Source organism: Platichthys flesus, chromosome 6, assembly GCF_949316205.1.
Source record: "Platichthys flesus chromosome 6, fPlaFle2.1, whole genome shotgun sequence".
Lineage (NCBI taxonomy): Eukaryota > Metazoa > Chordata > Actinopteri > Pleuronectiformes > Pleuronectidae > Platichthys > Platichthys flesus.
In genome coordinates this window covers 28088298-28105397 of record NC_084950.1, presented here as the reverse complement: position 1 = coordinate 28105397, position 17100 = coordinate 28088298, and the positions used below count along the sequence as shown (strand labels likewise).

At 39.7% G+C, this 17100-nt stretch overlaps 1 protein-coding gene across 2 annotated transcripts in view; it reads right to left on the bottom strand.

Moving 5' to 3' along the window:
- Positions 1 to 224: 224 nt before the first annotated feature.
- The window catches only part of bcar1 (BCAR1 scaffold protein, Cas family member), a 114781-nt gene continuing 97905 nt past the window's right edge, over positions 225 to 17100 (bottom strand). For both annotated transcript variants that reach the window (XM_062390317.1, XM_062390316.1), the window contains exons 3-8: positions 10704 to 10853; positions 7542 to 7637; positions 5853 to 6236; positions 4635 to 5516; positions 3161 to 3250; positions 225 to 1739 (exon numbers count right to left, since the gene is read on the bottom strand). In XM_062390317.1, coding sequence (XP_062246301.1) covers positions 1194 to 1739; positions 3161 to 3250; positions 4635 to 5516; positions 5853 to 6236; positions 7542 to 7637; positions 10704 to 10853 — 2148 coding nt within the window. In that variant the 3' untranslated portion in view covers positions 225 to 1193. The remainder of the gene's footprint in view (positions 1740 to 3160; positions 3251 to 4634; positions 5517 to 5852; positions 6237 to 7541; positions 7638 to 10703; positions 10854 to 17100) is intronic.

Here is a 17100-nt window from a genome sequence, read left to right as displayed (position 1 = left end):
AAAGTTACTCTGCTCAGTGGGACATTTTTAACTTTAAACGTCTTTAAACAACTGCTGACTGTGTTTCTACTCCTAGAATTTTACAATCAAACATAAAACCCAATTTAGCTGCAGTTTTTCTGTGATTTTGAATCTATGTTTAATGTAAAACTTCTTCTGTAAATGGACCAAATATTTTTCACTGGTTTTCATTCCAGACAGAACATACATCAAAATAATCAGTGTCAGAGAAAAGAAGAAGAAAACTGGTTTAATTTCATTTGTTTATCCTTAACCCTTTACACGCTTTTTCTCTGATACATGCCTCTTACAAAACAACCGACATATAGATTTACAAAAAAAGCATAGCATTGAGATAATCTTCAATAACTACAGTAATGGAACTGTACAACTATGTTGACATCTTTTGGCAGCAGGGTTGCCTGCACTAGTGGACTTAATGTGGACACCTTGCTCAAACTCTGAGGCAACATGGCAACATGTAGAGCTGTCAGATTTGCATCAGGTGAACTGTAAAGATGGCTGTGTGTGCCAGTGTTTTCTTGAAAAGTGTGCCTTTGTCAGGGATGGAAGAGCATAAAGGTATTACAATATAGTTCCATAACATCTGGAAATAACATGTCAATAACAATAAAGATACAAGGATCAAGAATCAGAGCCATAATCAATGGTATAGCAATATTATCATATAATTATTATCAATAGTGTCAAAAACTACATTTATATATTCAGCATATGGAAAAACGAGCCGAATATTTATATTCATACACTGGCAGCTCTGTAGACTTCTATTGTTCTTGATTGCTGCCTAATTTGTTACCCTAATAATTACAATGATTATTTTACAACCATTAGTCCAGCCTACTGATGATCATTTTTTTATTTTATTTGTCTAAAATAAAATGCTTGCTCTAATGAAAGAGGAATGGTTAATGTGTAAAACGAGATAGGGAGGGAGCAGAGGATGGATATGTGGTCAACCACCCAGTTCAAGACAGGGTCTCAGGGTTTCCCTTACTTCATGTAAGAAACAGAAGGAATGGAAATCCTCTTCCGGTCGAGGGTCTCCAACCTCACACTGAAAGGGTGTACACAGTGTCGTCCACGCCGTGTTACAGGGAGCATTTATTACCCCATGTACCTGGGACAACTTATTTTGTTTTATTGTTTTTTTTCTTCTCCCCTGTCAACCCCTACATAAGCAGCAGCTGTCCCAGCACCATCCTGAACTGCTCTGTATACCCAGCCAGCTCTCTCACCCTCTCAGTCATGTCTCTGGCTGCTCCAGGGGAAGGATATTGAAGTGCAGCTGTCTTCGTACTGATCACAATGTCTTTGAGTTTCTCGCAGAGGATGTTGCTACTCTCGGCCACTCTTGACCTAACCTCAGGAGAATTGGCCTGACGTGACAGTGTGTCACCGATGAACACCAACTTGTGTGCACTAAGGATGACAAACTTGCTGTGTGCCACAAAAATCTTTGGCGGCTGGTTTGAGTTGACAGCGGTGAAGAAGGCGTCAATGGCATTGGTCACCGTTGTTACATTCTGCTCACACTGCTCCTGGTAGAACAGGAGGAGTTGCTGGTCGCCATGGCAGAGCTTGGAGGAAGAGAGGCCTCCAGGGCCATTCTGGGCTAGCTGGTCAGCCAGAAGGTGGTGGGGGGGCGGGACCCAACCCGTCATGTCATTGTTGATAGGTCGGCTGACTTCCTGCTCTAACCGTTCAAACTGTTTAATCTGGAATAAGAGGAGGGGACAGTGAATAATAAAGAGTTATATTATTAGATCAATTAGGATTAGCCAGTTGTTCAATTGTTTGAAAAAAATCTACAATTTTGATCATATGCAATGTCTAAATATTGAAGATAATTCTTGATTTTCTGATTCTGATTCTCAAATGCCAAGACTATATGCCTGTCTCTGCTCTGTATGTTTCTGAACTGAATCCATGAGTCTGGGAACTTTTGATGTGCATCCAAAAGTAAATTGGACATTTTATAGTGATATTTGATTAATCAAAAACAATGAGCCTCATTCACAAACCGCTATTAAGAAGAAAATTATTCTTAAAACCTACTTACGCAGTAGGTCACTCTCCAACATCTCTTTGGAAACCTATAGCTGTTAACCATACTCCATTTCCACACCTGCTGCCCGCAATGTAGCTTTTGTGGACAACTATAATCTCTTTTGGAAACCTTCAGCATTCTACTGTCTTGAACCCTCCTTCACCCTGACTAACCGCTGCATGTTGAAACCCACCCACCTCTCTCTACTTGCACACAGATCTTACTCTCCCTTAAGGTGGTTAAGACAGTTTCCACAATAACAGTGCCCAGACAAAAAGTAACTTTAGAAATGTCCATAAAACCACCTATTTATAATATACCTGTCTTCTAAAATAGCATGTCTAAATATCTTTAACTAATAAATTGCATTAAATTGAACTCCAACTGGTAACTCAGAGACCTTATATTGAGCAGTTAAAATGTCACAATCAGTAAATTATCAAATTCTCCAGAAACAACTAAATTTATTTTATCATGATATCAGAAACCTTGCTTAATGATGAGGACTTTGGCTCGTTGACAGAAACCTCACTATGCAGTTCCTCATCTTCTTTATATGATCTGGTAGAGGGCCTCCCTCAGTTGTTTGTGTTATTTACTTGGGTAATTTTTATCCTTTGTAACTTTGGATTGACATTATTAGAGGGTATCTTAAAAAACTCTGCATTTATATACTATTGATTATTGATTGCTTGACATTTAAACAGTTTAAGTTGCTCATGATTATGTTTAGTATTTTTTTTATAAACCCCTATTCGGTGAACTGTTATGGTTATTGTTGTGTCTTTGGAAGTTTCTTTCATATTCAAACAGGATCTCTGGAGCTAAGTCAGAACGATTATCAGGTTCTTGGTCCCCTCTGTTTCTGAGGTGCGTCTCTCTTTATTGCTCAGTTTGGCAGCCAACTATAGGAAGAATTCTGATTGTTACAGACTTCCTCCTCAGGTATAGTTTTGGCCTCATAACAATTTCATAACAATTTCATAACAACATCATATTCACCTGTTATTTTATCGTGGACTTTGTTTGTTTCTGAGTGGCCAAGTAACAATTAAAGCAGCTTCTATGTTTACTTGCTCACACACATACCTGTGGCTGTTCCAGTTGTGTCTTGTTCTGGCGGATGATGTTGCCTTTCTCCAGCAGCTTTCTTTGGTTTTTCTCAAACTCTTCCTTTCCCTAACACATCAACACACAGAAACACAGCAGTTACACCTCTTGTGCTGCTTAATTTGAAACAAATCTTCATTGATCAATAGGTGTGTCATGAATATATTGCCTCTGTCTCCCTCAAATGGTGTTAAGTGGAACTGCAACATCAGTCACTGGTACTATTTCCTCACAAAGCACATGCATAGACTTAAAAAAAAACGTTGTTACTCTTAACAGGCACATGTACTGACTCATCATGATAGGTATGTTAGGGAGAGTGAGTTTGTCCCTCACAGAGACACTTTGTAAAAAGCATGACTATATGAGTATATCTTTGTTATTCAGGCAGACAAAGATGTTTTTCTCAACAAAACTAAAACTTAAGTTACTTTCATAATGAAAAGGCAGTGCTTGGGCCACACTGCCTGTGCTATTAGAGTGCATCAGGCACGTGAGCCACACTGCTCTTCAATAGAATTATACTGCACACGGTTCACAGCAAAAATGATCATTCATCATACTTTTAATGTCCATCTGTCAAATATGTCACAAACTAATACAGTTTGCAATACTTTCTGCACCTGTTTCAAAGCACTCTTGCCTTGCTGTTTTCCCAATGAGTTTAACTAAGCTTTTAAATCAAAACTTTTTTTTTATCAATAACTACAATTACAGCACTGCGGTTAAAATAGGCATAGGCCTATTTTAACCAGTTCAGGTTCCGCGTACATAGTAAAACTAATAGGACCACCAAATTCTAATCAAGTCATCCATGAGTCAAAGTGAATTTAGCTGTATATGAATTTCTTTACCATTGACCTTTGGCTACCAAAAATTAAATCAATTAATCCTGGAGTCAGCGTGAATGTTTGTACCAAACTTGAAGACATTCCCTAAAGGCATTCCTGAAAAATCACGTTCATGACAATGGGACAGACGGACAACCCAAAAACATAATGCTTCTGGAAATGACAGACGAATGGACAAATTATATAACTACTGTGTTAATGCGTGTGTAGGTGTGAGTGCTTAAAATTTTTAATTACCAATGGAAAACTAAAATCTCATTAATGACAATTAGGAAAAAAAAGGTATATATTTTATTCGGATATCAGTTATCAATATTCTCATAAATACTTTCTTTATTCCATACAAGGTTTAGCAACCTGTCTCATATAACCACCACTTCCTCACATTTGCAGGGTATCATGTAACAGAGACGCTGACACACTGCTAAACTATGAGTTTAATGATGCAATGAATGGTTTTAATCCTGACGGAAACTACATGGTCAATGGTAGTTGGTAGTAACAATACACTTTTATCATAATGGAAACCACAGCAACAAAGTTGCAAATTCACTCTGTCAGTCATTTTCCTCATATGTTGCTGTGTGTGTGAATGTGTGTACCTGTAGATGCACATAGTCGTAATCCTCCATCCAGCCTTCTTCTGTAGTCTCATATGGTCTGTTCACACCTTCCACTTCCTCTCCATTTGTAAACTTTGGTGGTGAGGGGAGGGGTCTTGACTGTATGTTCATCTTCTCCCCTCCCTGATTGCTCCCATTACCTGATCCTGTCGTTTGACTGCCGATCTCCCCTGGGATTGGAGGAAGTGGCAGCTGCTGTTGCTGCCGGTTGGTCCGTTTGAAGAGAAGAGAAGCATTACCGTGGAGAAAGGAGGCAAGCTGCTTGGCATCATCTGGGATACCCCGTGCTGTCATGATTATTCGATCTAAATCATCCCCTCCCGGTGGCGGTGCTGTGAGTGCCATGTGTGACCAGGAAACAGCGTCTAAGCTCTGACTGTGTTGAACCAAACTCTGGAAGACCTCCTCCATCTTCCCCACCTGACGGCCCAGTTTAGACTGCAGAGAGCGGTCTGTGGCCTGGGAGGCATTTGCCACAGCCCCCCTGGCAAATTCTAGGAAGTCTCGGACAGTGGCACGCACCCGGTCTGCGGCCTGATGAATGGCTGAAATGTTCCCTTCCAGGAGAGCAGGGCTTCTCCAGTTACCTGTGATGAATGACATCATCAGGGAAACACTGGACTCAACGGCTTGCTGCAGGCGAGAGAGACGCTCCATGGCCTGCTCCAGGTCCAAGATGAGGGGTTTCCCTGAAATGCAGCCAGGAGCAGGAAGTGAGGAGGAAGCTGAGGTGTCATGGACAGAGACGATTTCTAAGGATGAAGCAGAGTGATTGCTCCGTGTACTTCCAGTACTCGAGGCCGACAGCCGCTTGAAGGACATGTTTAGCTCCTCACTGGTAGACTGGGCTTCACGCACAACCTGGAAAACAGATAACCAGGCAGGATGCACAGAAGATTAGCGAGCAGTTTCTCCCAATTTCCTGCCTTTGCGCTAAGGTAGCAGTGTATATTTAATCAACAAAAGCTAGGATGTAAAATATGAAGACGAAACCTGAATAAAAACGATTACAAATTTCATAAACAAATAGAAAACAAACTACAATATGAAAGAATGGATATTTCAGTAAACCTAAGGGAGTACAGTAACATAGATAAAGGTCAGAGGAGACTGTTGTAAATTCAAAAACAGGTGAACAGTAACTTTTTTGCTAACATCTCTCCTTAAATGTGGGCCTGTCCCTTTATCTCTCTCTACCTGTGGTGGGACATCGTAGACATAGTGATCTCCCCTCTCTCCTCCTCTTTCCTCTCTTTCCCTGGGGAAGTCGTAGACATCCTGGATGGGGTGACCTTCAGTCCGCAGGCTGGCTGGGATGTTATAGATCTCCTGTGGAGCCTGGCTCACCCCGCTCCTATCTCTGTGATAATGCTTTTCAGTCAGAATGGGGGGAGGGACATCATACACGTCCTCTGGAATGGGTGGCTCATGGTCATTCAGGTTTTTGTGCAGGTACTGGCTAGGAGGGACGGGGACTTGGGGTTTGAGTTTGGCAAAGTGGGGAGGAATATCGTAGGTTTCCTCTCTGACTGGCTGGGCATCAGGGACATCTTTACTGACAGATGGGGGGAAGTCATAGACCTAAAGAGAAAATGGGAAAGAAACATTCTGAATTACATTAAGTTTTTGATTTACTTTACAGCAAAGTCACTCACTTGTTTTTTAGGATGAATGGTTTTAGTTGCTAGACAGATCAACCAGGATTTCATCATGTTTGGAATAAATTCAGGCTATTGATCACTGAGAACTGTGTATTTGCTTGTATGTAAATCTGATCAGTTGTAATCACAATATTTGAATAATTCTGTTACACAGTTTGTATTCATATAAGGAAATATGGTACGCATGAGTTGATTTGAAAACATTATTTTCACTATTTATATTTATACATATATGTAAAATGGTATTACATCGGAAGCCAATATATGCTGCTGATAATATGCTTCTAGTAATATGCTGCCAAATGAGGTCGTAGATCACCCTAGTTTGCTGAGTCAGCAACACAACTGTATTTTATAAAGGGAACATTTTGGCATCTTATAAAGCTAAACACTTGTGATTTGTTATAATGGGCTAGAAATACAATTTTTATTGATTTGATTTTTTAGTCACAGCATCATCATAATTACTTAAAAAAAGGCACCAGAAAAATGCATAAATGAATACTACAACTACTACTTAACCTACAACTGCTAATACCATTACTACTAATAATAAGAATAATGATTTATATGTTGCCTCTCAAGGACCACACGGCTGCTTTAAAGAGCTAACAGAGAAAATGTTTGAACATTGTGCTTTATGGTCTCACTTGCTTATATTGATGTGGAATGAATTTAGATATTTGAAAGGTTTGTTCTGATGCCACTGACCTGAATAACATTTTAATTTAAATGTACATACAAACTAATGCCTGCAAACATATATTTTGTGTTGAGAGTTGATAAGCAAATGTTGGCATGCTATTCAAGGTGGTGACAATAAACCTAGTAATCTCACCACGGAACTGCTGTAAACTGATCTAACCTGATTTGTGTGAAGGTATTCTTAGATAATTTGTTCATTTTTGAAGAGCAGCACCTTGCATTTGCTGTTTGAGACTAGTCTGACTACACTGAGTTTTAAACAATGATCTTTCATGATAATTTTTTTTCTAGTATAACTTGTATCTTATATGCATCTTCAAGAATAAAAATCTGCATTTTGATACTGTTCTTTCTTATAGCGATAAATGCCGGACTTTTTCATTCTATCTCTGATTCTGAAATGTTGCAGTTTTCCAGTATATACTCTACAGGATACCACATCAGAACTGTAACAATATTGCCATACTCCATAAGTGTGACATATATACATTCAGAAAAACTTTTCAGTGCAAAGACTCACTGTCTGTTGTGTGTTCTTTTCTGTACTTGCTAGGGTGTCATACATTTCTTGACCACCAGAGGTCCCCTTTACCACCATGGGAGGAGTGTCATACACCTAACAAAAAGGACAAGACAGACATTAATAACATGTTGTTATATGCACAAATCATTGCAACAGGCAGCAATTCCATAAAGCCCTGGATTTAAGTGTTCAGCATTACACCTGACCACAGTTTAGATAACAGACAAGGTGAGCGAGATAAATGACTCAGTGTAGCTGCCTGGGCCAGATGTGGTCATTATTTCAAACATCATCAGACATCATCGACCACCCAGCTGATGACCTCCAATTTGGCCATTTGGAACTGAAGTGATAGATGGTTAGGGTTACACAAGCGTAATGAAAAATTAAAAGCTCAAGGGTTTTTGTACAGTTATTAATGGAATGAGTGTATGATGTGGAACAATCCTACCACTTTTAACCCTTACATTCCCTCGCAGTATGGTCTGGGTAAATGTTTACACTGCTGCAGCTCCTACTAATTATAACCAAATTATAACCAATAACATGATTGCATATGTTAACTCAAACTCAAAACAAAAACAGATATTTTCCCTTATCATTCCATCCTTAAAAGTCAAATTGTCATTGTCAAAATGCTATGAAACATAACACATAACATCCAAACAGAGCACACAAGGGAAATACAAATAACAAATATAGGCACAATGTATAACCTATACATATATATTAGAAAGTGTGTATAGTGGGAATTCTAGTGATATCATATATGTTCCAGTATGAATCGCTGCATCACTTTACTTTTTTTGCTTTTTTTGTGGAGGTGTAAGACTTGGTAAATGGTTTATATTTATATAGCACTTTCTATTCTTGATGACCACTCAAAGTACTTTACAGTACAGTTTGGCCATTAAGTCATTCATACACATTCATACATTGCATTTATGGGCAGCACTTTTTTCTATGAGGGGCCATACAGGGTTTAGTATCTTGCCCAAGGACACTTCCGCATGCAGATAGGGACAGGATCGGGTCGCCGGCCTCTTGTTGAAGGATGATCGCTCTAGCCCTTGACATGACCCATGAAAGAGCCTATTGCATTTTGGAGCAGATACAGATAAATGAGTAGATTGAGGAATTTTGTACATGACAGGATAGAGCGTTAACCTTGGCAGAAGAATACACTCTGAGTGGCCTTCCAGTTACTAATAATGCAATTCCACAAACCATGTAAATGTATGAAATGTATGTTAATATAAGTTGGCTATGGTGGAGAGTGATGTTTTTAATGTTTTACACTCAGTGTCAATACAAACCTAATATTGGGTTTAAAAGATCAGAATTAGAAAAACATGCTTGTTTTCGCAACAAAGTCAACATTAATCTATTATTACTGTGTAAGCCAATCAAACTCAATCATAGTTCTTTAATGTCATAGAATAGATATGTGATAACCCAAACAGTGCCTTGCATAAGTATTCACCCCCCTTGTACTTTTCTATATTTTGTCATGGTATAACCACAGATTAACATTTCATCGTGATTTTATGTAATTGACCAAAACAAAACAGTCCATCATTTGGAAGTGGGGGAAAATATTAAATGGATTTCAAAATTATTTACAAATAAAAATCTGAAAAGTGTTGAGTGCATATGTATTCACCCCCTTTACTGTGAAACCCCTAAAAACAATCTGGTGCGACCAATTGCCTTCACAAGTCACATTTGCAAGTCACATACTTAGTAAATAGGGTCCACATGTCTGCAATTTAATCTCAGTATAAATACACCTGTTCTGTGAAGGACTGAGAGTTTGTTATAGATCATTTCTGAACAAACAGCATCATGAAGACCAAGGAGATCACCAAACAGGTCAGGGATAAAGTTGTGGAGAAATATGAAGCAAGGTTAGGTTATAAAAAAATATCCAGAGCTTTGAACATCTCACGGAGCACCATAAAATCCATCATCAGAAAATGGAAAGAATATGGCACAACTGCAAACCTACCAAGACAAGGCCGTCCACCCAAACTGAAAAGCCGGACAAGGAGAAAATTTATCAGAGGAGCAACCAAGAGGCTCATTGTTACTCTGGAGGAGCAGCAGAGATCCACAGCTGAGGTGGGCGAATCTGTCTACAGGACAACTATTAGTGGTCTACTCCACAAATCTGGCCTTTATGGAAGGAGGGTGGCAAGAAGAAAGCCGTTGTTGAAAGGGAACCATAATAAATCCCATTTGGAGTTTGCCACGTGGGAGTCACAGCCAGCTTGTGGAAGAAGGTGCTCTGGTCAGATGAGACCAAAATTGAACTTTTTGGCCTCAATGCAAAACGCTATGTGTGGCGGAATCCCAACACTGCCCATCACCCTGAGCACACCATCCCAACAGTGAAACATGGTGGTGGTAGCATTATGCTGTGGGGATGCTTCTCTTCAACAGCTACAGGCAAACTGGTCAGAACTGAGGGTAAGATGGATGGAGCTAAATACAGGGAAATCCTTGAAGAAAATCTGATGCAGTCTGCAAAAGATTTGAGACTGGGACGGAGGTTCCTCTTCCAGCAGGACAATGACCCTAAACATACAGCCAGAGCTACAAAGGAATGGTTTGGATCAAAGCTTGTTCATGTCTTAAAATGGTCCAGCCAAGGCAGAGACCTAAATCCAATTGAGAATCTATGGCAAGACTTGAAAATTGAGGTTCACAGACAGTCGCCATCCAATCTGACTGAGCTTCAGCTTTTTTGCCAAGAAGAATGGAAAATGTTATTCAGGTCAGTGGCATCAGAACAAACATTTCCATCTCTAGATGTGCAAAGCTTGTAGAGACATACACCAAAAGACTTGCAGCTGTAATTGCAGCGAAAGGGGGTTCTACCAAGTATTGAGTCACGGGGGTGAATACTTATGCACCTAACAGACGACAACTTTTTGTTCTCATTATTGTTTGTGTCACAATAAAATATATTTTGCACCTCCAAAGTACTATGCATGTTGTGTTGATCAAATGGGAAAAAGTTTATTTAAGTCTATTTGAATTCCAGTTAGTAACAGTACATAATGGGGAAAAGTCCAAGGGGGTGAATACTTATGCAAGGCACTGTATTGTGTGGTTGGATGGACACTCTCTCCTTGTCACACATACATACACACTGACCTGTTTCTTGGACTGCTGGCGGGTGGGTGGCACATCATATATGTCCTGCTGGATGGAAGACGAATGTCTGGGTGGGATGTCATACTCGTCCTGGTCTGGTTTCACAGTGTCATACACATACACCTGTCCAACCCGAGTAGGAACTACCACCTGGACACAGGAACACAATCAAGAGTCAAAACAAGAGTCACACAAGATATACACTTATCAGAAACAACATAAACACATTGAGTTTGTATTTATGTTGTGGTTTCATCATGTATTTTTGACTAAGTCAAGTCGAGAGGCCATGGAAAATGACTTTAATAACTAAATTAACTGTTTGGTGATACAACTGACTGTTCAGAATGTAGTACAGTATATACAACCATCAGTCACAACATTAAGACCAGTAAAGTCTTAAATATTGTGGCTGATCAGTTTTCAGTCACACTACAATCTAGTCTAATGAGAAGGTAATAAAGATAAAGGGCCTGATCTATTAAGACACCAAATAAAGAGTGCTAAATTGCGGGTGCATTATAACAGATTGCACGTTTGGTTGGCAGGTGATCTTCTAAAAATAATTGTGCAAATGATAACAGCTGCAAAGATGGTAAGGTCAGTAGTATTTAAATGACTGTTTTGCGTGTGTAACTGGTTTCAGCCATGGAGCGTTAAGGAGAACAGTGACTGTAAGGGCAAAGTGAAATTTAATGCCATGGAATTGGAGTTGTTAGTGGAAGAGGCCATCAGTGCCCTGGCAAGAGGGATCCAAGATGGGGTACAGGCAGCGGTGAGGTCTCTCAATACCTAGTGGTCCGACAACGGAGCAGCTAATGAATGGAGAGGGAAGAGTGCACCTCGAAGAGATGAATGCACAGGGACAAGAGCAACTTGTGAAAAAGTAAACCCCTAGTTAAAAAATGTAAATGTAATGTTGACAAAAAAGGGAAATAAGAAGACATAATGAATGTCAACGTTCATTTTTATTAAGGCTTGATGTAATTTTTCTGTTTTTTAGTGGCTGTGAATGCTCAATGTTTGGCTGCAGCCATCTGTGCCCAACACTGTGCCGATTTAGCACCTATCTTTCCAACGTATCAAATATAGACGCCGTCACAATCCCCGCACTCTTCAAGGTTTGTCAATCAGAAAGTGTGTGAATTAAAGAATTTGCATCTACTCCGCGCTATATTTTGCACATTTGGGTAGAAATTCCAGATTTAGCATATACATTAATGCAAACGTACTATATCGACAACGCTTGTTATTTTACATCCAATCTTCAGTGTGTACCGTTAGTAGATCCGCTGGCATGTAATTTTGAGGGGGAAATCAAGTTTGCACATGTTTTTACACACACAAACATTAGTTGATCAGGCCCAAAGTGGTTGGTATTGGTTTTGTATTTATATAGCGCTTTTCTAGTCTTGATGACCACTCAAAGCGCTCTACAGTACACTTCAACATTCACCCATTCACAAACACTTTCATACAGTGCATCTATTCCCAGCACTTTGTTATTCTATGGGGGGGCATTCGGGGTTCAGCATATTGCCCAAGAACACTTCGGCATGCAGATGGGTCAGACTGGGGATCGAACTGCCGACCTTCAGGTTGGAGGACGACCACTCTACCCCTCAGCCACAGCCGCCCACGACCATCAGACCATCATTTAATAATAACCTTTGATTTTTCAATAACTGAATATATGCCACTAATAACAAACTCATTTTCTAGATGACGGTCTTAAAAAGTCTTAAATTTAATAATCGTGATTCGGCTGGGTCTTAAAAAGCCGCTGACCGACTGACCCGCAGCTTCTTAGCAGTGGAAACAGTGAAAACACTGAGTTTCTCTGGTCACGGCTGCTCCGAGATCAGCACTGCAGCTTCTTGATCAGAGCAGAAGCTGCAGTTGGTTTGTATCGAGCTTCAGTTTCTGTGTCCGCCTCTAGTCTGACCTGCTCTCATGTTTTGTTGCTATTCTTCAGTGTCCGACCCGGCCTCGGTAAACTAACCATGGATAAATCCCCAAAAAGAAAAGTCTGGGAAGAAAATAGAGAGTTTAATTCTGTGTGGACAGATTCATTTACTGTCACTGCCAACGATGTTGGCTTACCTGTATGCTTGATATGTGGCGAAGAATTAACAAACAATAAGAAATGTAATGTTGAAAGATATTTCCAGAGCAAGCACACAGCATCTGCTGAAAAGTACCAAGCTGGAGATGAGCAAAAAAAAGCATACTGTATTTCATTTATTTCAAAGTAGGCCTACACATGTATTTTGTTCTCCTCTCCATAAGAGTTTGGTCTTTTCCTTTTTCGTAACAAATTAAAATAGCAGTTAAATGTCAACAGTTTTTTATTGTCATTCTATAAGTTAATAAATGCAACAAACAATAGTTTTTATATATATTGTATAACTATATATAACACTTTATGACCTGTGTTATCAAATATCTTTTGCGGCTCCAGACAGATTTAATTTATTGGAAGAGGGGGCAAAATGGCTCTGTCAATATTAAAGGTTGCCTACCCCTGGCTCAGAGAGACGCACAGTGAGATCAGAGTTCGTTCACGTGAAGCAGCCGGTCAGTGACAAACAGTGTTCAAAAATCAAGTTGAAAAGAAAGTACGATGAAGCCTGTCTTGCTCTTGGGTTCACAGTAAATGAAGGAGGACATGAGGAGAGACCAGTGTGCATTTTAGGTCTGAAAACTCTGTCTGAAAACTCTGGCAGACCCAACAAATTAAGAAGACACTTAGAAACATTACAACCCAGTCACGTGCATGTGTTCTTTTTGGTTGAGCATTGTCATCGTTGTAACGAGGTGATAATTTAATAATTTTTTTCTCTATTTTTGAAAAAAGTACAGACTGATGGAGGAATGTAGTTATAAATGTCACCAAAAGTACTTCAATTAAGTTGAATTTAAGCAAAGTTATTGCACTATTCTTTGAAAAAAGTGGCAAATGTCAAAAAAAGTTGTTCGAAAAAGGTTTTATATTTCCACATCAGAATTTCCTGAGAGTAATGTGAATAATGAGAGATGTTTAATTTCCTTCACTGGCCATGTTTTCTGGAACATCCTATTATTTCAATGCTGAAAGAATCGTTGATTGAACTCATACTGTATAACTGTTTGAAAAAAAAAGCATCCTTATTGATTAGAAGGCTCATTTATCTCTGATTCTATTTGTAACCATTTTGTGACTTGTTTGATTTCCAACTGCTGTAAGTAAAGAGATACATTCTTTGCCTCAGTGCAGGGCCAGCTATGGCTGTCACCTGTATTCCTTCTTAAACACGTCTAAAGACACACAAACACAAAAATTTCTGTGTACTGTTATGTTCAGTCATTGTTCTTAATGTTGAATGGGTATAAATTTACTTTGTAAGTAATTCTGACTTATTTCTTCTTTCATAGTAATTTTCCTTGATACGTTTTGTCAGTATGGTCGTGAAATAGGTCTTAAATTCTATTCAAAGTGGTCTTAAAAAGTCTTAAATTGATCTTGTTAAAACCTGCAGGAACCCTGTCAAACAAATTTCGAGGACAGCCTTTTTCCACTTGCATAATATTTCAAAATTAGACATGTCCTTTCACAAAAAGATGCAGAAAAACTAGTCCACGCCTTTGTTACATCGAGACTGGACTATTGTAATTCATTACTATCAGGCTCCAGCAGTAAGTCGTTAAAGACTCTACACTAGGGGTGGGCAAACTTGTTGACTCGCGGCCGACCATGGGTTCTAAAATTTGACGGAGGGGCCGACCCAGGACCAGATGGATGGAGTATTTTTGTGAACTAATATAAATGACATGAAAAAATCATTACATGAAAGGATTTGACTTGAAAACTGCGACAGTTTCTCGGCATATCAGGCATTCAGCCTTCGATTGGATTTCAGTGACAAAGTATTTTGTTGTCCACTCTGTGTTAAACACTCGGCACTCATTGTCCACTTTTAGATTCCTTCATTGTACAGAAGGGCTCACAGGACAAAGCGAAAAAGTGAAGGGAGATCATGTGCCCTTTCGAGCCCTATACACCACACTCACTCAAATTATTTTTGAGTGAGATCAAACGCCTTCTCCTGACCAATGGAAATGATGCCAATATTGTTATTGTACAATCTACATACATCACAAAGGTCGGTCATTAAAAACAAATTGTCCAGCATGGATCTATCAGAGACTCAGTATGACTGATCAGCACCAACTAATAATTAAATAAAAACTTTCCGTCTAGTAGCTAAAACCTTAGATAGTAGTTTTTAGTCTGTACATAATAGAGCCACAGGTCTTAGATCCCCCTTTTTAGGCAGCAGGGAAATTACAGTGTGTCTACAGTAGGATGGAAGAGTCCCTTTTCCAAAAGACTCCCTTAACGCATCGAGCAGGTCATGTCCCAAAATACCCCAGAAAAGTTTGAGGAAGTCTGCAGGTAATCTGGAGCCTTGCCTGCGGTCATGTGAGACTGCAGTGGTCAGCTCCTACAGAGAGATGTCAGAGCTCAGGGTATTTCGTTCAGCTGTATTTCCCACCACTGACTCAGTGAGGGAAAACCCTCTTTCCTGGATCACCAGTTAGGCCAAATTTGTTAATATTTTTCACAGAAATTAAATGGGGAAAAAGTTTAACATTAAAATGTCAGAAACACCCAGGTTTTCTAGTAGGATATAAAACCAACTCTACTAAAACTAAATGATGGTCTCTAAAACCAGCAGCACTAACCCTGTCAACTGTAATTTTAACCCAGTTGTATTGTTTTGTTGAAGAATGCTTCATCCTCCACACATCAACAAAATCTCCTTCCTTTAACATCTGAGACAGAAAAGACGATGACAGAGGATGGAGCTCCTGTCCTATCCAGTCTAAAGTGACGTCAGTGCAACAGTTCCAGTTTAATATCAGAAAAGTAATCAGTCACTTCCACTGACCTGCCAAAGGAATCATTGAAGAAATCAATATATAGCCTGAAAATTATATCACGATATTTCAAGGAAAGTTGCGGTAACAAAATATGTATGATGATATCATTGATACTATAACTATCTCCTTCCTCAATTGTCTGGGTGTGTGTTATTTCAGTGTGGGCTTCCTGTGTCCCTTCGGTCTGCTACCGTATATCTTTTGCCATGGGGAATACAAGCGTCATCGCTGGTGGCGCTAGTGAGATGAGTGCAGTGTAGACGTGTTTTCTCGAGGCTCACACAGTTCTACTTATATAATCGCCTCTTTAATGCTAGACTCTACGTTTTTCCTCTAAGAATCTTTACGGTCAGTTTATATTTTCCTCCACCGAAAAAACGAAAGGGAGGCCAATCGAGTTTGTCTCCAATTTGATTCCCAAGTTGCTAGGGAACGACAACTTCCCTAAGCCGGTAGTTATTGATAGGGCGCACCGCAGACAACAACCCAGACCATCAGAAGGCTCTCAAACCTGCACGATAATAGCATGGGTGATGCTCTGGAGGCAGCAGTCAACGGAATACGAAGTAAACCGAATCTTGATTTTTACCGAAGGTGATGGATTAACTGCGGGGCTTCCGTGCAGTACAACAGCTGCTGAGAGAGAAGGAGATCCGGCACTGGCTGCGGTTCCTGGCCAAACTCCACGCTCATCATCAGGGGCATGTGAAGGTATTGAACGACCCGGCTGAAGCGAAGAACTTCATTGAGCAAAATCTAAGAAAGGCTACTATGCGAAATGCAAACGTAGAATACGCTCCCTGATCACTGAATTGTTCCCAGGGCGATTTTTGTTTACTTTCCTTAATGTTTAATCTGATCTGTACCGTGTGTGACAACGAGGGGCTGGGTGGGAGTTTTGTTTTTTCATGTACTGCAAATCCGACATAATTTTCTAACAAGAAACGCATGTTAAAGTCACTCAGCACAGGAAACTGAGGGCTAACTAGATCACACAGGTCTATCAATCTCCTTTCAAATAAAAGGCTAGAGGCGTGGCCATCCTTTTCCATAAGACTATACCTTTATGTTTTCAGTCATCCATCATTGATCCAAATGGCAGGTTTTTAATCCCAACTGGATATATAAATCTACTCACAGTTGCACTGGTAAATGTCATATAAGTCATATAATGATCGGAGGTGACTTAAATTTTTATCTTGACCCATATCTGGACAGACTATCCTCAGCTCCTCCCCCCAGTATTGTGGCTGTTAAAACTCTCAATAATTTGATGATGTCACAGAAGGGGGTGGATATTTGGCGACTGAAACATCCATCTGATCGTGATTATTCTTTTTATTCTAATGTCCATAAGTTCTATACATGGATCGACTATTTTATAGTTGACTCTAGACTAATCTCCAATATTGACAATGTCAAAAATCACAATATAATAATAACACACCATAGTCCGGTTGAGTTGACCTTCCGA